At 43.3% G+C, this 25,003-nt stretch overlaps 1 protein-coding gene across 1 annotated transcript in view; it reads left to right on the top strand.

Annotated features, from left to right (window-relative positions):
• The window catches only part of prkar1b (protein kinase, cAMP-dependent, regulatory, type I, beta), a gene marked incomplete at its 3' end in the record, with an annotated part of 56,634 nt that overhangs the window by 26,341 nt on the left and 5,290 nt on the right, over positions 1–25,003 (top strand). The window contains exons 4-8 of the mRNA XM_079178120.1: positions 7,178–7,239; positions 10,308–10,354; positions 14,996–15,154; positions 19,513–19,573; positions 21,854–21,975. Coding sequence (XP_079034246.1) covers positions 7,178–7,239; positions 10,308–10,354; positions 14,996–15,154; positions 19,513–19,573; positions 21,854–21,975 — 451 coding nt within the window. The remainder of the gene's footprint in view (positions 1–7,177; positions 7,240–10,307; positions 10,355–14,995; positions 15,155–19,512; positions 19,574–21,853; positions 21,976–25,003) is intronic.

Raw genomic sequence — 25,003 nt, forward strand, 5'->3', positions numbered from 1 at the left:
AAAGATTCTGATGAGGCGTATATTTACAATCGAGATCCTGTCAAAGTATTTGGTGTTTGTTCCCCGCCCTGTAACACATCCTCATGTCTCCTCACATCCTCCTATCAACTGCCCCCTCTTTCTTTTCTCACTCTTTTCCTCCTCGGGATGGTCCTTTCTTCCGCTGCCATGCAACTCTGCCTTTCAACTCCCCGATGCCGACCTGAATGTGTGTGTGTTTGTTCCAAGTCACGGCGGAAGAATGAGAAGAGTATGAGAGTGTCAAAACTTTTGGAAATTGTTGTAAAAAAAAAAAAAACCCCAACTTTGAGCTTGTATATGTGAGTGTGTATGCATGTGTAAAAAAGCTGTCTGGTACAGTGTGAGGAAAGCAGCTGGTGCTCTAGGTACTGGGCATGGTACGGGTGTGACAAGGCCAGATTGCCCTCTCATGAAGTTGGCATTGGCAGGCGAGCAGAGTCCAAGGTGCCAGTGCCAGTTCAGTGGTAGTTCAGTCTGATATTATATCTGAGGACTCCTGCTTCAATTAGGCTCAAAGGTTTGAGGAAAGCTACCGTGTCAGTTAGTCTTTCCCTCGCTCTCTGTTATGCAAGCTATTGCTTATGTTTGTTTGAATCATTGTCAGTGTTTGCCTCGGAGCAGTCGCCACAGTAACACGGGCTCCCGGAGTTATTTGTTCATTTGGACATCTCACGTCTCGGACAGTGCTGGATGGTCGTTGGCAAAGTTTAGAGGAGTGATGTATCATATTTTATCTTTTTTTTTTTTTTTACATTTATGCCTTCATGGTGATAGTTGAGAGAGACAGAATGTGGAGAAAGAGAGTATGGCAATGAACAGTTTGTCCATCGGGTAAATAAACCAGGAGACTCACTGCTCAGGGCTTTTACGCTCATGTGGTGTGTACGCCCTAACCACTCAGTTTATCAGATTCTCTCCTGATTTTGATTTTCAAACTGGAAAAAGATGCCAGCATGTTTTGGAAATGTCTACGACTTTCCAAATCTGTTTCCTGAATAAATTGGAAGCGAGAAACGGGCCACGTAGATGCAGAACTGTGCTTCTTTTTATACAAACAACAGCTACTGTAGGTTTTATGTAAGAGTGTCGGAGTTTATAGAGGTGGGGTGTCACATCATCAGCTAAACGTCTGGTATGTATTTGACGAGGCTCAATCATTTCTCTGGACACTTATAAGCAAAACCGAGCTTTTGGGGTGTAACGGAGCTTTTGCAAGGTTAGAAAACGTTGCATCTCATCACTGCTCATGTAGATGTTGCACTTTCATTGTGTAACATGTCAGACAGAAATTGGACATGTGCACCTCACCACTGCACTTGAATTTTAAATTTGAGATTAGACTTTCTCTCAGGTGGTCTGATCGCAGTTGTCAGCAGCAGTGTACAGGTCACACAGATCACCAGCACCGGCTCTCAGGTGCTCTGGTACGCTCTTCTACACTTTGTGGATACAGGAGGCAGTCAGGTTTACACCCCTTATAAACCCACCAGGCCAGGTGTGTGTGATTTAACGCAGTGTGCTCCCTGCCCTCCATTTTTAAATGTAACTTCCAATATTTAATGACACAGCTTACTCAAACTAGAACTCTTTAGACCTCCCCCAACCATTAGATCTTAGATTAGAGACAGAAATATCAGAGTCAGAGGCGCTTTTAAATTCTATAAAAGATTTCAAAGGTTTGTAGTTTGCAATGGACAATTGCAAAGTAAAAAAAAAAGAACTCTACGTTTGTTTTGGAGCTTATGATGTTTGTCAAGAGGCCCAAGAACCAAAGCCAAGGGCAGATTGTGAAGAGGTTGAGTTTTAGAAAAGTGAGGGTTTTCTTTCTCCTCGTCTGGCCTCGGCCTCCTCTCTCCTCCCACATTGTTGACCATCTCTAAGTGGTCATTGCCACCAGCCGTAAACTGTTATGTCCACCTGTAAACCTCCAGGACCACCTCTGTGCTGTTGCCCGTACAATCAGTATAGGCCAGACACATCGGAGGTCCTCGTAAAACCACTCAGAAATAAACTCAACCGTACTTTAAAAGAGCAGCAGAGGGAAAATATACAACAGTGTGCATAGAGATAAGAGTGTGTAGCTTTGGTGTTTTTGGAAATATCTGCACTAAAGATGACAGAAAACGATGGTACCGCCACAAGCTACAGCCAGAAATATGTGCACTAAAATGCTTTGCTTTTTGGAGGATGTTTTGCCTTCTCAATATGCAACGCCTTTCATTGTCTCTGCTGCTTAGACTTTTGTGATGTGCAAAAATAACTCCGTTTACCCGAATCAAACCATAATCAACTTGTCTGTTTGTCCGAAGATATATGAATGTACATTAACAGGGATTAGAATTTCTGAGTAACAGTTATAAAAAGATAGAATAAAAATCCATCTTCTCTCATAAAGCTGTTGTATTATAAACTATCTTGTCCTCCTCTATTGTTGGAAATCATAATTTTAGTTTTAAAAGTGGACAGAGGGGACCTTTGTGGTGAGTTTTTATTAAGTAAGACGGATCACTCTCTTGGAGTTTGGAGGCCGATGTGAAGAAACGGGCAGCAGCTGGCATGGCCCGGGCCCTCCATTTTTCACGAAGCCTTTAGGGAGAGACAAGGCACGCGCCAAGAGCTTTCATGTCATAAATATCCTCCCTGAATGCTTCAGTGCTGTATAATTACACCTCCTTCATCTCCCCCTTTACTCTTTCTTACTCACTGTAATACTACTGCCTATTGTCAGCGGGTGTGTGTGTGTGTGTGTGTGTGTGTATCTGCATTTGAGTGTGTGTATATAATGCAATTTATGTAATGAGGTGGTTTTAAGTTAGGTGAGTTGGTTGTTCCGTGTGAGTAACATTGGCTGCTTGTGCTCAACTTTAAACTTTAAACTGTTCCTCCACTTAGTCAGCCTCTTAAAGATGTTTTCCATCTTACTGTGATATCCCCATAATGTGTCACACAACAGGCTGGTAAACAGTTCTGTTAACCTCCATCATCACTGAAAACCTAATTTATTTTGTCATGCTTTTTTTTGTGAGTTTGCTTGTGCTTTTCACATTGTGCTGACTAATCACAACTCTTCACCTGACAGCCAAACAAAAGGCAGTACAGTCACGCGTGTTTTTCATACAGCAACCTGCCACTGGCACTACAGTAAGTATGCAGCATAGATTCATTTTAACAAGTCACTCAGGAGCCTGAAAACATAAGGGATGAAACCTTTTTACGTTTTACAGGTGTATATTTGTGTTTGTGTTATAATATTGTATCGATAGATGTCGATTCTGAATATTTGGAACAACAAGTTGAACCAAACACCGCTATTTACCTTTCAATAAACATCTCAAATGTTCTGCCCTTGATTGTTCCCCGTGGTACCGAAAATGATACTGAATATCATTGTTTTTCAAGGTATTGTAATTAAGTTAGAAATTCCAATATCATGACAACATTTGTATGTGATTCTGCTGTTCAACAGATCATTGCTACCTCATATGATTTTCAGTTGATCCCTGTAGGGATTGTTTTTGCTCAGCATCTCACCCTGCTGCCTCTCTCAGCCTACAAAACCTATATAAACACATATTCCTCGGGCCGGTACTTATATCCTGCAACTTTGCAGACTTGTGAAACAAAGACTATTGTTCTGATCTGCCAGGGTAAGCAATCTGAATTACTATCAACTGTGGTAGGGAAAATTAATCCTTCAAGCACTAATGGCGTAAACACTGTGCCAGCCAAACCAGTGGCCCTTCTCTGCCAAGCCAAGACACGACTGGGAGAGCCGGGAAGTTCCCGTATGCGGTGCAGTTGTTGATTGTTTGGATTGTTGCTAAACGTCTTCAGACGAGTGTATTCTGGATGGGTTCCCCATTGAGGGCTTGTGTAACTCAACATTCTGCGGCCCATTAAGTAACACAAAGACATGGCGGCACGCTGCTGTGTCCCTTGGTGCTAATGGCGTAATGGCAGTGTAAGAGATACATCAAATAAACAGCTGAGAGACTAAGAGAAAGGAGGGAAGAGGTGAGGTGAGCGAGAGAGAGAGAGAGGCAGTCAATACCAACGAGGAAGAACAACAAGCAATCCAGCTAAAACAAGCAGGCCTGATTTTATTTCATTAAAGACTGAAATCCCCCAAGCTAACCACATTTTTATGGGCGTTTGAGAGCAATAATAGGCTGTTGCTGCGTCGTTGTGTGCATGTGTACAAGAGAGAGAGAGTGAAGGCGCACATAAGCTTTTCCATTCATTCTCATGGACCCTACATTTGTGTCGTACAACTTGCAACCTGACGTGGCAAATACATTTTCTTGTGGCTTGATTAATCTGACTACAAAAAAACAGTTTGATGTTGAGCACAACACAATGCAATGCAGGGCGTTACATAAAGGTGTCTCTAATTGCATCCATTTTGATAATAACTCCAACCATGACCGCATCTTTTGGCATCATCGGTTTGTCCCTTGAACTTAAAACTGCTGCTTCACTGCCATGATTGGAATGATATCAGCGAGGTTAGTTTGAAAATAATTAACAATTGGGCATTTACATGGATGCATTTTTGCATTTTTTCTTAGTATGTGTTCTTACATGCATGTTGCAGGGAAGTATCTCCACATATCTGAACCATGACACAACCCATATCTTCCTCCTGAGGCTGGAGGTGAACTTCCTAGCCCCCTCAGAGTCTGCAGGGTCCCCCCCCCTCTCTCTCTCTCTCTCTCTCTCTCTCTCTGTCAGAACAGCACATCCATTGTTTGGGAGGGTGGGTGCTCTGCCTCTGCTCAAGGTCAGACGGGCTACAGGTAGCAGAAAAGACAAGATTAATCACTTCATCTGGGACAGGCAAGGGGGGGTGGGGGGTGGGGTGGGGGTAGGGGGGCGATAGACCGAGAGATGAGGGAAATAGGTGGGGCAGCGAGAGAATTAGAGGGAAGAAAGGGGTAATTGAGAGGGGAGAGGAAGAGAAAAAGTGACAGGGAGGAAGTTGGGGATGAAGAAAGGGAAAGAGGGACAGGTAGAGACGAGGGGAAGTAATTACCTGCATAAGTGTCTTTGTCGAGCTCGCCGATGCATTCAGCGGGAGGCAGGGCATGGAAAGAGAGAGGTGGTCAAGGGTAATTACCTAACCGCAGGTTCGCTCACCTTTCATCCTCTCGCTGTGACTGTGTGTCCCAGGCTAGAGCCTCCTACTTAGCTGCGTGATGCATCATCATCAGCAGCGTCATCATCGCCACTGCGAAAGGGCTCATGCCAAAATACAACCCATCCTGAGTTAGATAGCACTTAAATACATTGTGTCCCTTAGAATATATGATTTTAACGTCATTCAACGTTTGTGGATTTTCAATCTGTATTTTTACTCTATTTTCAAAAGGACTTTCTTCTTTCGCTGTGGTGATTATTACACATTATTAGTTATACGTGACCAGCTCCCCGAACAAACAGACTCCATGCCGAGAGCAGGTGGTCACAGATGTGGGGAGAGTTGAGGGCACTCTTGCAGATGTTGCTCTGACTAATCACCATCAAAGCGAGTGAGTTTGTGGGTCATACGCGAGTGCCAGTATGCATGTTTTTTATTGAGAATGCCCATGCTCAAATATGTTGTTGTACTTGTGTGTGTGTGTGTGTGTGTGTGTGTGTTGACATGCACAACTGAGTGTTCTGGTTTCATGCATAGTACCACGTGCATATATGGAGGCTGTGTTGTATATGAGAGTACCGAAGTGTGTCTGTGCATCTTTTAGCCCATGCTTTTACACTTCAAAGAGAAAGTTTGTTCTTATGTTCACGATTATGTGTGTGTGTGTGTGTGTGTGTGTGTGAGTCAGTGGCCAGCTGCATTGCACAGGGCCTACCTGTGGGTGTAGTTGGCCCAAATCCACCTTCTTAAGTCCGTTCACTTCCAAACCGCTCAATAACATCCTCAGATCTTTCCCCAAAATCCGTTGACCTTTAGTTTTTTGCTTTTTTGGCGAGGATCATGTCAAGTAACTCTTTTATGTCTGTAGTGTGCAGCAAGGTGTGTGTAAGCCCGTGTAAGCCTTTTCATTTTCAAGTGCTGCCGAGTCTAGTGTACTGTCATGAGCGCAGACGTATTCAACGCCCACACATTATTTTGTACAAACCTGTGTGTTTTCATCGGCAATATACACTCAGACACAGACACACATTCTGTGACACACATACATATTCGAGAACGGGCTCAAACTTGCCCCACATTCACTCGGCAGGTCTTGTATGTCTTTGATAAGCCTGACCCTCTTATTGTTTTTTCTATATTTCTCTATTGGACACGTGGTATGCAGCTGATTAGATAGATAAATATAGCCTGAAGGTGCGAGACAAGCAGAGAGGAAGGATACGGAGTTTTCTCTTGTCCCAACACATCTCAGCGGTGGAACTTTAATCTAGTGAGGCTTCATGCATTTAAACGGCCCGATTAGGAACAGTCTAACAGGCGCTTTTCCTGCAGGGCTGAAACAGAAATTATGTGCTTAGGCACGGCCAACATTTTGTTTGTTTTCTCAGCGCCTCTTTCAAAAGATACACACGGAGATACGGGCTTTGATAATGCGCTGAAACAACACAGAGTCATGTTCAAGCCTATGTTCAGTACTAATACGATGTAAAGATGCAGAGAAAGTGGCTGAAGCGTCATAAGTACTAATAATGATGATAAGTACTAATAATGGCATTGTCAAAAGAATTCTCTTGTTTAATTTATGCTTTAGCTGTGGTTGATTTGTTGTAATAATGATCTTATTGGCATACGTCTGTTCGTTATGACGGTTTTAACTGAAAATAGTGGGTGTTAGTTTGGATGTGGACGATGATGAAAAAATCAGTTGTGCACACATTCAGGTGGGTGCGTTTAGTGCAAGTGTGTGTGTGTGTTTGCGTTGGGGTCATCCAGAGTTCTCAGGCCTGTCTCTCTGGCAATGCTACCGGTTGATAGAGTCAATACAGTGGTGATGGCTGCCCTGTCTTTCCCAGCATGCCGCTCTCCCTCGGTACAAACCTTTGTGTGTGTGAGTCAACAATTCAGAAGATCTCTGGGGTAAATTACCGTAATAGCATGTATGTTGGAAATAACCATGTTCTCCCTCCTTCTTTCCTTTCCTTGTCCCTTCTCCTTCCTCCCTCTCTGTTTCTCCTTCAGTGACATATTTGATGCCATGTTCCCAGTCACCCACATTGCGGGGGAAACAGTCATCCAGCAAGGTATGTGCAACTGTTTTGATTTAAGTGAATGTATGGCATCAATCTGTGGAGTAAATCACAATTAATAATCCTAAAATATCTGGGATGTTAATGGTGTTAGAACTGTCTGTGTTTCCATTTCTGTCCATTTGCTCTAATCCTTTATTTTGCTGTTGGTGACTAAATCAAATTGGCCGCGGAGTGACGTTTTGTGCCAAAGCGCCAACAACTCACTCGTCTTGCCTCATTTGATTTAACCTCCGACCTGTTTGCGCCTCTCCTCGCACCTGTGTGCCACGCGCTGGCCACCAAAATACCATGCAGTCAGAGCTTTGCCTGCCTTGGTCATAGGGCCCTTTTCCTTCCCTTTCCCTCTCTTTGCCCCACTCATACCATCAGTCTGCACCAGATGTCAGGTCCCTCTTTTCCCGCCTGACCACAGTCATCAAAGCCTTCACTCTAGACATCCCTGGACTTTGAGGGAACACAGAGCTTAGCAGGGCCAGACTATATTTTTCCAGTAGCCCTCACCCCAAACTCCTATCACATACAGACATAGACATGTTTAAAACGCACATTCTCAGAGACAAATGCCCACTTTCAGATAATGCTGTGTTCACACACGCATACAATCCCATAGCCTATACTTGTGCAGCATACCATACAGACACACACTCTCTTAGACATTAAGTGAAGTAGAAGTATCGGCTGTTTGGTCACACACTCGCTTTGTCACTCCCACCCACTCTAAGACAGCATCCAGAGGTATATCAGTCCTAATTTGGTGATAATAAAGTCTAGCTAACTCTGTAGGGCCCCCGGTCCCAGACAGCCCATTGTTATATACACTATAGAGTATGGTATACAGTGTATAGGGCGTTGATGTCATTGCTAATGTCTGGACTACTGTACAGCTTAAAAAAAACACCCCAGTAACTTGCCCATCCCACATTATTCAGACACAGCTAGGAGTTATCGACCATGTGGCTCGAGTGGTATTCAAACAAAGGGAGAATCACTGTATTCTATTTAATGTGCTTATCAACTTCATTTCATCTGCTGTTTCTGACATTTATCACATTTTTCAGTTATCAGCGATTGGTTCTCTGGTTCAAAGGAACATGTTATGCGTGATTCCAAATTTGAAATAACAATTTTCAACATGAACTCTGTTTTGAAAAATGGACATGTCTGACTTAATGGTGCATCATGCAGCATTGTGGGTAAGAAACGCCTCAGAGGCTGAGGATGCAACCCATGTTTTCCTTTTGAGCAAAGTCAAAGAACCTTAACAGTGTTAACGGCAATTAGTTTGTGTTCAAATGAGGCCACACTGAGTACACCTTCTCGCCTGTGTGTGTGTGTGTGTGTGTGTGTGTGCACGTTCTGGTCAAATATTTGCCTGCACTCTCAAAGCATAGGGGGATTGAAAGGGCACAAGACAAAGACTCCACCAAAAGTGTGTCTGCATGTGAGTGTGTGTATGTGCTTCAATGTGATAAAAGACAGGAAGAGTAGAAGAAAGGAAAGACAGAGCGAGAGGGAAGTGAAAGAGAGATAGATGAGATGAAAGAGAGAGAGAGAGAGATAGAAGAGGGCCAGGTTGCAGCAGGTTGTGTGTATGTGTGTGTGTGTGTGTGTGTCTGAGGTCTCCACTGGGACAGACCATCAGACAGACAAGGAGCGTTTTGTGTGGCAAATAGAGCTGTATGATTAACGAGCACTCTCCACTCAGTATTAATTAGCCGTGTGAACTCCTGTGAACTTTACACACAGGGTGCTCTCAGCCTTTCAACTCTTCAGGTGAACATACACACAAGGACACACATGCACACGCACCCTCACGAAATCCATACACGCGTGCATACTTGTGTCATGTAAACTCGTGCATCATCACCCACTTGTACCTCTGAATGGAGTTGCATTTGTGTCTCATTGCAAGAGTGAGCTGCAGGGAGAGCATCACAGTGCTCTCGCATGTGGCTGTCAGTCCCTTTCCACAATTTCCCCTGAGCCCCGTGTAACGGATACCATAATTAAAGGAACGCTTCACCATTTTTCAGCCTTATCTCCAGACTAGATGCTTTTAGTGGACATCAACCGACCAGATCCCATGGCTCTCTTCAAGGGTTAGCCTTGAAAGCACAGCATGCCCCTGTCAATGACACAACGGGGAACCAGTCAGCAAACCAGACAACATTTTGCGTTGCCAGTCATGCACATTTGATAGCTACTCAGCGATTAGTTGCAGCGCACCAAGCCAGTGAGAGATGAAGGAAACACAAAACAACAAACACATCTAACTGTAGAGCTGTAGCCACAGTGGATGCATGTTTTGTCTTTGTTGACAAGCAGACAATAGGCAACTACGACAACTTTTCTGCTGGTACCTTTAAAAGAATAACTTTACATTTTGGGAGTGAAATTCTGAACTATTCCTTTAACATTTTCTCACAGGATTATTAAGAAATCTGTGTCTGTGTCAATTTTCCTGCATAGAGAAGCAATGTCTGTAAGAGAATATATGAAGCGGATGTCTGATTTACATTGTATTGAGGTGTTGTCACTCTGCTTGCTCAGGCTTTTAAGCCACACAAACAGCAGTAATAAGCACCGCTGTTTGCTGGCGAGAGCTCTATTTTAACAGGATAATGGCAGGCCCAATGAAATGTGCATTCTGGAGGAGGCAGCATCATCTCTCACACTTTGTCTGCCCAGAAGCTTTCAGAGGGCGTCCACTTTTAAAGACCCCAAGAAAAAAGAGCGAGCCAAGAAGTCCAACAGTGATTTTATTAAGAACAAGGGATGGAGGTTGACAGACATGAGGAGGAGTGTGTGTGTGTGTGTGAAAATGTGTGTTTATGTGGAAGTTTCTGGATTATGTTTGTTCCCCAGCTCACAGAAAGTGGTATTTCAAGTGTTTGACAAATGATTGTAATCCCTTAATGCACCTCTTTAGGTTTAATGGTTTAAAAGTTCTCCTTTGAAAACGTAAGCAGGAAGTGGAAGTAATAAATAAGTGTAAGCTCCTGGTACTTTTCCTGCTCTTTCACAAACTCCTGTGTTTCTCTCTTGTCTCTCCCCTCCAGGCGATGAAGGAGACAACTTCTATGTGATTGACCAAGGTGAAGTGGACGTAAGTGGTTGACATGGAGACAGAAGCACACACACTAAAAAACTAATTTCTCTTCAGAGTAACTTCTTTCATTTTCAGTCAAATTGACTAAAACGAACCAGGGAATTCTAGTGTGCACTGTGCCAATATTTTTTATATATACATTTATATGTATTCACCTGTTTTTAAGGCCAGGCCATACGAAGGGTTTTGACTCAGTGGGAAAACCCAGCCTTCTCCACTCATGTTGACACAATGTTTCCCACTAACAATGGACAGGTTGTATTGGGTTGCCCACATGTTTTGTTCTCTTCAAAGTTCGGTTCCACTCTGATGGCAATCTGAACATGGCGCTATAGAGTCCAGCGCACTGTGAAGGGAGCCAAACTGCGAAACGTCTTTTGTCTTAGCGAGCCAGACGCAGAGCGATAGAGTTAAGTGCAGAGATAAAACAGGAGCTGACGGAAAGTTAAACAGGAAGTGACCTTATCCGCTTACAGCGGTGATCGCCGACACGGTGGGTAAGAGGAGAGAAGCAGGTTGGCAAGCTCGGCCGAGCGTGCCTCATCGGCCCATCTGAGAGACAGAGAGGAGGAAGTGTATAAATACTGAGATGGTGCCTTGATAGAAAGACTGCGTGAATAAACGCTGCTGCTTTGACTTCCATTGTTTTGGGCGATGTCTCGTCAAATGCGATTAGATAAGTTACTGCTGAAACAGTATTGGTTGTTTTCTACAGAAGGCTAGCTGTGTGCACATCCATTCCTAGTAAAAGATGAGGCACATGATAGGAAATTCAGTGAATGAAAAAGATGAGAATATCTGCACACTGGATTATATCTCCTCAACTTTATTGTACTAAACAAGCCAAGTTTGAACCTTTTTAGTCTAACTAGATGATTTGTTCACAAATTGTGCGGGTATTCACTTCTTTTTCCTTCCGTGTTTCTCTTTTATTCAGCTATCTTCAGCGTTTGATCGTCTTGTGTAAGATCTGATATTCGGTTTGTGAGAATCGTACTCTCACAATGGAGACAAGATTATTTTAGTTTTTCGCCACTCATTTGATAATCTGTGGCTTGTCTCTTTGAGTGTGCAGCTGTGTTGAAGCCACCTAACTTTTAATAGGTGTTGATCAGCTAGAATGATACATTTTTGCTTGCAACATCATAGGCTTTAATGAAGACTGATAACTGTCAATTTACTGTGAGAATAATAATAGTTGTCCTATAATCTAGTTTGTCCAACAGCTCCCTCATTTTCCTCAACACATATACAAAGGGAGCTGTGGATCATATAAGATGTGCCACTTCTCAACCTTGTGAATGATTCTCCCTTTATCCATGTTGACTGCAGACTGGAGCGAAAATGGAAATGTCAAGGATGTCAAAGTCAATTTTGATCAGTGAAAACAGGTTGGAGATGGAGCCAGAAATAGAGTCATTGCTGTGTGTTTTTTCAAAGAAATGACTCATAGCCTGTTCGCTCATGCAGGTAGCAGGTTAGGAAATTGGGAAAACTGAAACAATTTGACGTTTGCTCATTTGCATTGCGTCTAGTTAGGAACAGAGGCTTCTCCAGAATGCTCTATTTTGATGCTTTTGTATGCACTCTGGCACCTTATTTACATGCACGGTTCATTACTTAATCATTGAAATGATTTCCAGATCAATTATCAATCATGACGTTAAAAATATTAGTTGTTGGTAATTAGTATTTTATTGAGTAGTAACAAAATACTTCACAACTGCTATTACATTTATTCATGGGTCGATGATTAACATCTATACTTGTACTTATTCAGTTATATTTCTAACACGTGATTTACTTGTGAAGGTATTTTACACTATAGTATTGCTACTTCTACTTCAGTAGAGTTCTTCTCCGACCTCTGTATTATTATTTAAATATTAAAAAGTTTCTCTTTCATTCACACACTACACTACAGTTCATGTGTTTTCCTGTGTGCAGTGTGTCTGCTGTTATTTTTCCATAAAACTGTCTTCATATTAGCTTTATTGGATTCACACTCTGTCCGGCAGCTGCAGTCTTTATTGTTCGGCCTGCTCTGGGCTGGGGACTTCAACCTCTTCCTGTCCGCCAACAGTGAATCTTAGGCATCTGCACCCACAGCCAGGATCATATCATTCTGCATCCAAGTCGGGGGAAGACCCCTATCCTTGGCCTCAGCCCCGTGCTCATCTGAGTCTCCTTCACCTCTCCCTACAATCCACCCCTCTATCTCTGCAGGCAGCTGCTGCCTCCCAGCCACATCTCAGGCACTAAACTACTTCAAGCTCAGTGACGAGGTTATTAAAGTGTGGAGATGTCTCTCATTAGACAGGGGTGTAAATCTGCTGGCATCCAATAAACGGCCTAAAACCACTGCCACTGATGTAAACACCCATCCATGTCCGCACACAACTGTATTCACTTACAGACATTGGCCTGTATTTATATGGGTGCACCGCAAAGGAAATTAAAGCTTTCATTTCAAATTGTGAGATGATCTTGTTGGAAGAAAATGCTATTTGTAATTAAATATTGAATATCTGGTAACCCTTAAGTGCCCCTGTTTAGTATATAGACAGTATACAAACATTAAATTACCCACTTAATAATTTGTTACACACTATAATGTAGTTGTGAGTCAATATACATGTTTATTAATGTATTTGTAAACAACTATAACTCCTCCTGTGGGCACCCATAACTGCTGACTGGTATAATAACAGATGATAGATGACAATATTGTAAAGCAGTGTGTTTTAAACCATTTATTAAATGTTTATATCCTGCAAAAAAAAAATGCTAGATAGAGGGACTTCCTTAAAAGCAGAATGAGTACAGAGTCAAACAGAAAGTCTTCGTCTCAATCATCACTTATGACCCACTAGAAGTGTGTGGCGGTGTCTGTATCTGCAGAGACCCTCTGCCTGGATTCCTTGCTGTGCTGTGTTCGGGACGTTTCTCTGCGTCAACCTCTATAAAAAACGTTGCGACCAGGTGCCAAAGCATGAGCATGCATCCAAGTGGAAGCTAATTAAATGGTGGACACACATCACCGAATTCCCCCCCCCCCCCCCAAAAAAGAAATCTGCGGTTGGCTTTCACCCGCTGGCGAGCACAGTAACCCTAACCACAATCAGGGGGTGTGCACTTCTGGTGTCCGGGGAGGAGGGGCCAAGTTTGAATCTTGTTTTTACAAACTGCCACCGACAGGTTGACACTTTAAAGTGCCTTTTAATCACATATAACTTTATCTGACATTTTATTTCTTCTCTAACTCTAATATAATTACTGTTATTATGATTATTATTATTATAGTAGATATGGCATTTGGGAATGCAGCTAAATAATTGCTGCCCAATACACAACAAAGAGAGACCGAACCTCTCGCTCACACACTTTTGCACAGAGCGACACACTCCAAGCAACAGCCTACTCCACCTTCCAGGATTTTTGATTTGTTGCTTTTTAATTACCACCAGCCACACACACTTTGCTGTAGATATTTCCAGTGTGAAAATTCAGTGACAGCTGTGAGACAGCATACATAGACTGAATTGTTTCATTATGAACTCCATTTTACCTCGTGCACAGTGCTGACTCGATACAGTACAAGTGTTTCCTATTGCAGTCCTTATGTACAAGCTTTTCTGCAAGTTTTTGCTCCAGCTTCACTTTCCCGATCCAGTTAGGACATAATGCTGATTGTTTGATTGTTCGCCCTGACCTGGAGTTGCACGAAAGTGTGTGTGTGACGTTATGGGATCCGATTTACAACAATGAATACCGAACAAAGACTTGCAGGTCAGGAGACACTTGAGGACTAGAACGGGAAAAAATGCTATTACCTACTGTATTCTCTGATGTAACACTTTTGCAACACTCACATCATTGTTCTTCTATGGTTGACGTAACCGTAGCCAGCACTCTCCAGCGTCTCTTTGAAGCCATCCCAGTTTATAGTGAAGGATGAGTCTCTTGTGGTCTTCTCTGAGCCTCGGATAATGGCTTGCAACAATTCTGGCAATTCACTGCCACCGGAGGGATAAAGCCTCTCTCCCTTCCTCTCCTTTTTCTCTGTGTTATTAAGTCAACAAGACAGTGGATAGTGTGTCGACAGGTGAAACCGTAACGGCCCCAGAGACAGCCTTGAATGAGTCTCAATGAGCTTGTATTGTCTGTCCAGCTATAGTGGCTGGCCTCAATAGAGCTGTGCATGTGTGTGTGCGTGTGCATGTAGGTGAACAAGCATTCAAGTGCTAATACGGACCAAGAAAGTCTACCACGGCTTTCTGTGCTCCATCACTCACAAATCAAAGGCAAGGTCCTAACAAGACAGGACGGATGAAATAAAAGGGGATGGATGGAGAGATAGGAGGGATAGAGGGCTTTTTAGAGGGTCTCATTTGGGGGCTTAGTGGGGATCAAACACTTAGGGACAAGCCTAGTGAGCATATCAAACTCCTAGGAAACTGAGGAGAGGCAGAGGGGGAGGAGGAAGTTTGAGGAAGCTGTCTCAGGATGGGTAGAGAAGTTGAAATGACAGAAATAAGGAAATTCTTCACAGTCTACCCAGCAGTGATTGACAAACTTCAGAACCATTTAAGCTTATACCCTCTTCATCACTCTTCTTGTTTCTTGTCCTTTCTGCAGGTGTACGTCAACGGGGAGTGGGTGACCAGTATTGGAGAAGGAGGTAGTTTTGGAGAGCTGGCCCTGATCTACGGGACTCCCAGAGCTGCAACCGTCAAGGCCAAGACTGATCTTAAACTGTGGGGCATCGACCGAGACAGCTACCGACGCATTCTCATGGTACAGACTTCAACACACATGCTATAGCCTTGGATAATTCTCTGTTGCAACCTGGTTGGGTAGCCTTTGTTTCAAATGTATTGTTCTTGTAGACAAACAGAAGTTATGTTTACATGCAGTGTTACTCACCAAAATGCATTTTGTGTATCCTTGAGGTCCAACAAACACGTTGTATGTGTTCCTTTCCTCATAAAACTTTTGCAAAGCAGATTTTTTAAAACATATTTTTAATGCTTCATTATTTACATACATGTTAACCAGCTTGCACTCTTCTTCTTACCTGACTTTGCTGGTGCATTACAGCTTATCTTGGTTGTTACCTCCACCTGTAGACCTCTGAAATAGTCTAAAACCATTGGCAGGAATGTGCATCGCGTCACCTGCGCATTAACAAGATAAACAGCACGAGGACCCACTATAGATGACAGACCTCAAACACACACACTTTGACACAATACAGAAACACTAAGTGTGACGTACACACAATAATATAGTATGGTAGTAGACTCTCAACGCTCCAATCATTTGCAATTCCGCACTTGTAATATGTTCCTCCACTCAACCACTTAAGACTCCTTAAATACTTAAAACGGTTGCTTTCATTTTTATCCTCAAAATACACACTCACACATGCATTCCTCCGCTTTTAATGTCCCTCTAGATCTGTTGGTAGGTGAAGAACGGGGGAAAAGGGGAGGGCTGTGGAGGAGAGACAGGGTCAACCCTAATGCCTCGACACACACTTCCAGCTCCAGAAGCTTATCTTTCAGGAATGTCTAAATGTTTAAACTGGAAACATAAGGTGCTCTGCCCTAGCTGTCACACTGATTCACACACACACACACATTTCGGGTGACAACTTTCTGTCTTCGTGCCCAACGAAATACTTCCTCAGATGTTCCTCACACTTCACTCCGAGTAAATGAGATAGCCTCCAATTAACCTCTTCAAACACCCGTGTGCCTCTTTAGCCTTCGTCAGCAGTGAACATTCTGCTCTGTGTCAAACGGTTTGAACCCGCAGAGATGGCAGAAGGTCTGTGTTTGGACCTTTTCAGCTCTACGTAAAGTTGGCACAGGCCTGCCTCGCACTCATGTCACCTCTTAAGCACATAGTTTAACTGAGGCCACAGTCTGCCCTGGTAACCTTTCTTCGAGAGGATTCTCTCTCTTTCTCTTTCCCTCTGTCATTCCTTCGTTCCTTCCAGCAGCAGCAGGAGGGGAGACGGGGTGAAGCAGAATTCAATTATGTGAACCTGTAGTTAATTATTGCTGTCAATGATTTGTAAAGCTGTTTTTATACAGTGCGGTATTCTGGCAACGTCTTAGGCCAACACAATGAGCATTCTCTGTGTGTCTAAGTATGTGTGTGTGTGTGTTTGTTTCCCAGTAAAATTATGCAGAGTGCTTATGTCTGCAGCTAGTTAGTCAGGAGCTCGGGAAGGTGTGCTGCAGCTACCATCAGTTTAACTGTTTGCACATTTGTTTCTCTGCTGGATCGCCACATAATGTAATTAAGAACTTGACTGAACAGTTTTACATTAAGATAAGTAGATAAGTCAGTCAGTCAGATCAAGTAGATTAGTTGATTCTGATTAATTGTGTCATCTCAAGGAACTATACCCCTCAAATTTGATCAACTTTTGCTGGTCACATAAAACTTTGTTTAGACGTTCTTCATGATGAGGATTCGGCTACATTTTAGGTTTTGTCAACCTAAGAGAAGTTCACAAACCATTGTGTTTATTTATGTTGGACTAAGTCCATTGTAATATAAAACTCCAACAAGTTTGATAATTAATGAATCTTTTCTGTTTTATCAAGCAAAAATTGCAAAGATTCTCTGGTTCCATCTTTAACGTTAAGCACTGTTAGTTGGACAAACAAAGACATTTAAAGAACCTCCTCACAGAACCTCTGACGGGCATTTTTACAATGATTTGATATTTCATAGACTAATCATTTGATCAGTTAATCGAGACTAATTAATAATGAAAATCACAGTTAATTCCAGCCCTATTTTAGAGCACGCACATGTTTGCATGCGCCCTTGCATGTCACCTGACAGTGATTTAACCCTGGAACGTAGTTTCAACCACTGCTGATAACAATATGAACACGTCATTAGTCTTGTGCTGTAAAATGTGAGCCTCGAGTGGCCTTTCAAAACCACCTCACCCTCCACCTCCTCCTCTCCTCCTTATCCAGGAGTGCATTTAGTAAACAATGTAATACCATTCCCTTTGATTAACACACTCTCTCCATTGTGTTGCTGCCAGTCATACAATACCCGCCTTGTTGTGTCATCTTAGTCTTTGATCGCGCACATACAGACCAAGTAATTAAGGGACTGACAGACCACTGTCAACAAACAGAACACAAGACAAAAGCAGACGAGGAGAAATGATACCAAGAAATGAGGAGGGACGTGGGGGGTGTCTGTGTTTTGCATTGGACAGAGATGAAGGTGATGGCGCGTAAGGTACGGTTGGTTTAGTCTGGCTTCGCTCCACACCTCGACTCTTTGATGATTCCACCTCAAAGACAGCGAGCAGACACAGAGGCTGGTTCATCTTTAACCTCGGGAAGAGCGAACGCATTATGGCCAACGGGAGTAGAGGAGATTTGCACTTGAAACATGTGCTCAGGCCCTCCCAAGTAGACTGTGAGGATAAGGACAGAGAAAGAAGATGTGCACCCACAAATTAAATTATGATCAAAAATCTGAATTTTAGAAAAGTATCATTTTCATTCCATCCAACCCGGTCAACCCCTGTGTTGGCCCACCCAGCCCTTCCTACACCAGTCGCATAAATCAGACCTGCTGTGTAATGTAATGTTATGAACGCATGGTAAGCCTTTAAGCTCGGCAAGCCTGTCTGAGGAGCTCTATGGGGAAGCTATGAAATCAGGAGACCAACTGAACATTTTTGAGGACGGTGCATGTGCTTGTGGGTGCCTTGGGAGATTGTGTCAGAGGTATAGAGTATACTATGTGTGAGTGTTTGTATTTGCTTGCTTAATGAGCATGACGTTTCGTCCCTGCAGAGACAGCAGCGAAACACAAGTGGCAGAACTTATAACAGACACACACACACACACACACAAATCATTTATCCAGGAGGGAGGCAATGCAGGCTAGAATTCCTTTAATCAAGTTGTTTACGATTTTGAGCTTGACGTTGGCTCACTTGGGAACATTTTCTCCCCTTTTAAGACAAAATGTGAAATTATATGAAATTAGAGGCAGCAGCGGGACTCGGGCACTTATGCACTAAAGACACCCCAAGCCTCAATATATCATTTCCATATGCAGAGGCAGACACAGGGCGGACAAGATCGTCTCTCCTCACTCTCTCTCTCTCTCTGTTTCTCTTTATGTTCCCGCTCTCTCAGAGTGGTTCTGTGCCATGAAAGAGGGAAAAAAGAGAGAAATGCAGTTAGGGAAGGGGTTCTCTGGGTCTAGACTTGTCAGGAAGCACCTGATGTTCATAGCAGAGGCAGAGAGGGGAAAGTCCCCATGCCACACACACACACACACACACACACACACACACACACACACACACACACACACACACATCCAATGATTATTAACACACAAGTGATACACACCTCTATAAGGGTGACCCCATGAACTGCGTCAACACTATTAGAGTACCACATACTGCAGTTTAAATGTTTGCCTTATTTTTTTATGTAATGTGGCACGAATGATATTAACACACTTTAGTATCGCAGTATTAGGTTTTGTGATGGTGTGTTTATACATTTACAGTGATTCTAATATTAGATTTTTAAAAATGGCAATATATTGCCTTGCTTAATGTATCACGATATATTGAGTAGCAACGCCTGTACAATGATACGTATCGTATCGCTTGATTTTTGACAATTCACAGCCATAATATAAAGTGCTTCTATTGCGCGTGACCAGTGAGTGAGCGCCCATGTGAGCAAAACAAATGTTTAAATGAAAATCTGTGAGAAAGAGAGAAATCTTATACAGATCATGTACAAATATAATGGCTAGAGAAGTGTAATAAAAGGAAATAATTATTGGAAAAATATATTTTCAATATCAGTTTGAAAAATGATCATTGTCTGTCATTCAATGCTCGATTTTAATTATCGAATTAGTTTTTTCAATAGTTTTTCCGAATAGCAACTCCTCAAAGTAGTAAGTATTTGTTTAGATTACAAACTAAATCAGTTCCTTGTCTTGAAAGCGAGACATATTTATCACAATGTTTTGCAGAATAATCGCAAATATAATTTTTACGACAATTATGGAGCACTACCATACAATTTCAGAGAGAGTGTCTAACGGTGAATGTCTCTCCTCTTTTTGTCTTACAGGGCAGCACACTGAGGAAGAGAAAGATGTATGAAGAATTCCTCAGCAAGGTGTCCATCCTCGGTAAGTCTGTGAATATTTCAGTTTGTGTTTTACTGTTAATTTCTGCTTTTAGTAGATACACTACAGTACTACAGTACTACAGTGGTGTAGTGTATAGTGCACGTGTATGTGGTCTTTCGCGTTCATTTTAAACACCGGGTCAAAGAGTCCAGAGTGCAGGCAGTTAAATCTGCCGAGTTCAACATATACTGTAGATTAGCCCACATAAACACAGGCGCATGTTGTCACACAGGGCCTACAGCTGAGTACGGTCTGTGTGTACAGTCCTAATCTTCTCGCACTGCTCACGCTAAAGCCAGTCACACTCTGCAATGTCGCTGCGTGGACAATTAAAGAATAGGGAGTTAAGTTAAGCCTCTATTTTCCCACTGGAATTTGGATAACACCAGCCTACACAGGCCGTCGGAGGAATGGCGAATGAGATTCATTCAGACTTTCAAAAAGAGTTGCAATTGGAACTGACATCTCCTCCCTTTCCACTTGATCGTGTGTGTGTGGTGTATAGAGTAAGGCCATGCCCCCTGTACAGAGTTATTAACTGGCTGAGTACACACATACACTCAATTCAGGTCTTAAGAGAACGTCTCTGCGAGATCCACTCTCTTTTCATTCACCTCCTTTCTTCTGCGCCTCCCTTTTTTTCGACAGCCTTGTCGAGGCCTGTATTCAAACGCCCGCCTCCCTCTTCCAAGTGCCCTTTCCTCTCTCCATTCCTCTTTCTGTCACTACCGCTCCTCCGCTCCACCTCTTTGAATTGGAGGAGGGGTAGGAGGCGGCAGTGTTTTTGTTTGTCTTTGATTTTCGAGATAGCCACGAAATTGGGTACAAGCCCTTGATGTCGAGGAGTGAAGGAAGGGGTTAAAAACAACACGTTCTTTGTCTCATCCCAGTGGCCTATTCCCCGAGTGCATACTCCGCATGTGGGTAGCGAGGTGATCCAAGTGGGTGCAGGCTCTGCGAAGCATGAAATGTAGGTTCTTTAGTCAGCACATTTGTGTATCACGTTACATGCCGAGCTGTTAAGGATCACTACTATAGGACCTGCTGCCTTTAGCTTGCAGCCAGACAGAGGACATCCATCTGGGGGCCGGCAGACACCACGGCCCCACCGGAGGGGACACTGGACACCTCCATCCGATCAGACTTCACCTCAGTTAATCCTAAGAACATTTACACACACACAAAAAGATACACACTGGGATCAGTTACTGAGCACATCAGGAGACAATAGCCTCAGACAAAGAGATTCGGCTGTAGTTTTACGCCTCTAACTCGTGTCTTAGTCAAATCAAAACACTGAATCATCCTTTCATCTAGATAAAACGAAAGATCATGAGTGTTTTCACTGCGGATAAGTCCACATTCCACACGGTAGATGTATAGACTTTTAAGATTAGGCAACAATAATCTTCTGAATTGTGAAATCAGGATGAACTCATTTGGTGAATCTTCTCTTTGGAGGTGTTTAGTTATTAGTGGATCCCCTTTCTATAAATATCGATAGTTCAGAGTTGCTCAAAACTCCTCTGGTTGGAACATTTTTCCCAGTGAAGATGTGTGACCGTCTGTGTTTTTGGTTTCTGTGTGAATACCGACAGCTTCTAGAAATATCCCGGGTCTAACCACGTCACTGTACGTGTGGTCGGACAGTCGGAAAGACAGCCGTCGCCGCCGGCTCTCAGGATCAACACAAATTGAAGAAAAGATAGATCCTATTACAGGTTTTCTATCACAGGTCAATTCTCATAAATTCAAGGACATTTTAGAACTGACTAAAGCCAAGAGAGGAAATCATTTATATTCCACTACACTACACTTGATTCATTTATGTGATTACAGTTCATCTCTGTGCATTATCACTTTTACAAGCACCAAGCAGATGCTCTCATCCATCCATGCCAGTTTGAGCGAGCAAGGCACTTGTCCGAGGATACGCGACTGTCTTTGGGATAAAAATTTTAGATCTTTCTGTTATTTTATGCTCAGACAGCTCTCTGTCACCACACCCCAGAATCAGTAGAGCTGAGGTCTTACAGATCAAGGAGTTAGTGTTGAGGTGTTTTTGATGGGAGGAGTGAGGAGGCAGGGGGTTCTGCGACATAATGGTCCTCGATGAAAGACTGGATTAGCTCGAGATCGGAGTTATCGTTCCCAACAGCTTACTGGACTTGAGCTAGAGACATCCTCTCAGACCATGGAACACACACAAACACGTAGAGCATCTGTGTATCTACTGTTGCATTCATCAGGGTAAATAGCACATTGTTCTGCTATTCACAGAGTCTTTGGATAAGTGGGAACGTCTCACTGTGGCTGATGCTCTGGAGCCAGTTCAGTTTGAGGACGGAGAGAAGATAGTGGTGCAAGGAGATCCTGGGGATGACTTCTTCATTATTACAGAGGTAAGATCTGTGTGTGTGTGTGTGTGTGTGTGTGTGGGTGGGTGTCTGTGTTTGTGAGAATGCTGTTTTACTGTTTTGACAAGTCTTTTAGAAGATGTAGCAGACAGGATGTGTTGTAACTTTCTTTTACTGTCACATTTCCTGCAAGCTGTGCGTGTTGACATACGGGGCCCAATGCCACGTGTGTGTCGTCAGGTGGGCACCCGGGTTGATGTACATGTCATTAATGCAGAGACGTTGGTGGGCTCTTTGCTGAGGCTGGAACTGATCCCAGTTTATAGCCACCAGCAGACAGACTACCTGGTGGTGTTCCCCTGCCCCCCCCCCCCTCACACTGCAGGCTTTGTGGAGCTGGGGCCCCTGGCGCAGCTTTCGTGAAGGGTCCCCTGCCTGTCATCCCAACACACTTTTGATTAACTCCATACTTACACAGCTTTCACCAGGGACAAGTCAAGAGGGCCCTGTTTAGAAGGGTGGGGGGGGCTTGTCCTTGCCTCCTACTCCCCAATCTTATTCTTCGAATGTGAAGGTTAGTCTCTCAAGTCAGTTGCTCCGTCTATCTAATGTCCAACAATGTTCAGAGTGAGCAGTGCATTGGCTACAGTGCATGGGAGTGGTTAGATGCAGTAAAGCAGCAGGAGGAGGATTTTATCAAAGGTGCTGAGTGATGTATTGCTTCTTATCCTTCTTTTGGCCCTCGGTTCTCTCTCTCTCCATCTGTGCCCCTCCAGCACAACGCTCCTCCTCTCCATCCTTCTTTCATACAGTATATCCTTTCATTCCCTGAGTTGTGCCTCTCTTCAAAGTTATATTGGAGTCTGTAAGTATTTGAACGGTGATACATTTCTGTTTTTTTGGCACGTATCCAGCACATTACATTTGAAATGCAACATTTACTATGATGGTAAAGTTCTGACTTTCAGCTCTGGAGTTGTGATGGTGATCATGTTGGGTGAATTGTGTTGCACTTGTGGCCCTTTTTATACATTACCACCCGTGAATCCAACTTGTGTTTTACTTGCTGAAAACCAGACTCAAGGTTGAAAAATGACCAAACGTCCTACATTCTTCATCTGATGTGAGGTTTATTTAGAAAGTGAGACTATGTCACTTCTGCAGAATAGCACCCATTGTGGCCACAAGGGGCATTAATGGGAAAATGCTAAAACAAAGTATAACGTTCAAGAAGAGTCATAAATCCAGTGAAAGTGAGTTAATCAGAAACATCTGTCTAGTTTTGCTAACATTAGCCACCATAAGGTACTGCTCACACCAGATCATAGACCGTAAATAAGAAGTGGACGTAGTCGTCGTGACGTCACCCACTGGTTTGTGGACTGTTGTTTTGAAGCCTTCAGTCCGGCATTTTGGCCGTCGCCATCTTGTTTTTTTTAAACCAGTGAGCGTAAGTTACCATATTTGGACTTTGGAGGAGTATTTTAGAGACACCGTACACGGCTCTGGTAGCGACAGTGACCTGTCAATCACAAGGTAGTCCACCCTAAAGCATACCCTGCTTTATGGTCTATTTTACTCTTAACGGGACCATAATTAAAAACATTAACATCATGCTGTTTTGAAGAAGACATGAAACTAGGGATTGAGACCATAAACTTTGTTTACTGAGGTAATAAATCAAGTGAGAAGATGAGTCATTTTCTCATAGACTTCCATACAATCGAACCAAAGCTGAGTGTATTGAATTGAATTATTTTAAATGTCTTATTTTTTGTTTCAAAAGTAACACCGTTTCACTTTAAAGCTCATAGACCATTGATTCATATCAAATCTAATAGGCTCAAGTACAAAACGGCAAAAAATGTGTCCCAGTCCAAACATTTATAGACAGCACTGCATATATCTTGTGTTCACCTCACATTATCCAACCAGTGTTGGTTAAGTTCGAAGCCTCCAATTGAAGGCTCGTGAAGCTGCAGAAATCCTTTAAAAGCCAGTTTGACTACGCAGAGACTGAACCCAATCGGGGTTCAAGACACAAATATAGCTTGTTACCGTAGCAATGCATAACTCATTCAAACTGAGACTTGTGCATCCCAGAGAGGAGAAGGACAGAATATGCAGAGAGGAATCTGGGGGATTATAGGATGGAGACAAGGAGCAGGAAGAGGGGAAGGAGGAGAGACAGGCATGGAGTCTTAGTAGGCCACCAGCTCAGTCCAGTGTGTGAGTGTGTCACAGCACACTCTGAGCCTCACCCAAGCGAAGTCTTGTCTCTTTCTTTACTCCCCTTTCCTTCTCTCCTGTCTATCTTCCATTTTTTTCCTCTAAGCTCTCACTCTCAGACCCACCCTTCTTTGCTTTCCCTCCGTCTCTCTCCATCTCTCGTGCAGCACGGCCCTGACTTTCCCAGAGCAGGGTGGACTGTGGTGGAATGTGTGTCGCTGACTTTCACACGGGGTCAGGAGACCCAGCCTTCCGGGAGTGAGACGAGAGAGAGAGAGCGAGAAAGAGAGAGAGAGAGAGAGAGGAAGGATGAGTCACACAGGGCAGGGAGAGAGAGGTTGATTTGAAAAGGACCACATGCAAGGCGGGAGAGAAGGATTTTGTCAGCTTTCCTCACTTGCCATCCTGTCTTCTTTTTCTCCCTGTGCACACCTTTATTTCTATAGATTAAAACAAGTTTAGTGCTTAGTTCAGTCAGACACCCTCATTTTTCTCATTCTGTCTCTTCTCACTCTTTTTTGTTGTTTCTGCAGTTTTGTAGCATCAGCCCAAGACAAACCCCACAATCACTAATTAAATGCTGCTGATGGGACGGATTAACAAAAGGGAGTTCTAGAGACATCACTTTCTTTGCCAACCGCGAGGAATGGGGCCCTAATGAAAAGTGAAATGTTTACATTTTTGTGCACACATTGTACAAACAAGCCTTTACAGAACTCCAGGGCCGTGAAGACTCATCCTCATCTTCCCTATAGTTCCTCCTACTTCCCTAGGGCGTCTGCCCCTACTCACCCAACATGCACTCTTTCCTCCTCATGCTCATAGACTCAAGCCTAGCACCCTG

Source organism: Pholis gunnellus, assembly GCF_910591455.1.
Source record: "Pholis gunnellus genome assembly, chromosome: 17".
Lineage (NCBI taxonomy): Eukaryota > Metazoa > Chordata > Actinopteri > Perciformes > Pholidae > Pholis > Pholis gunnellus.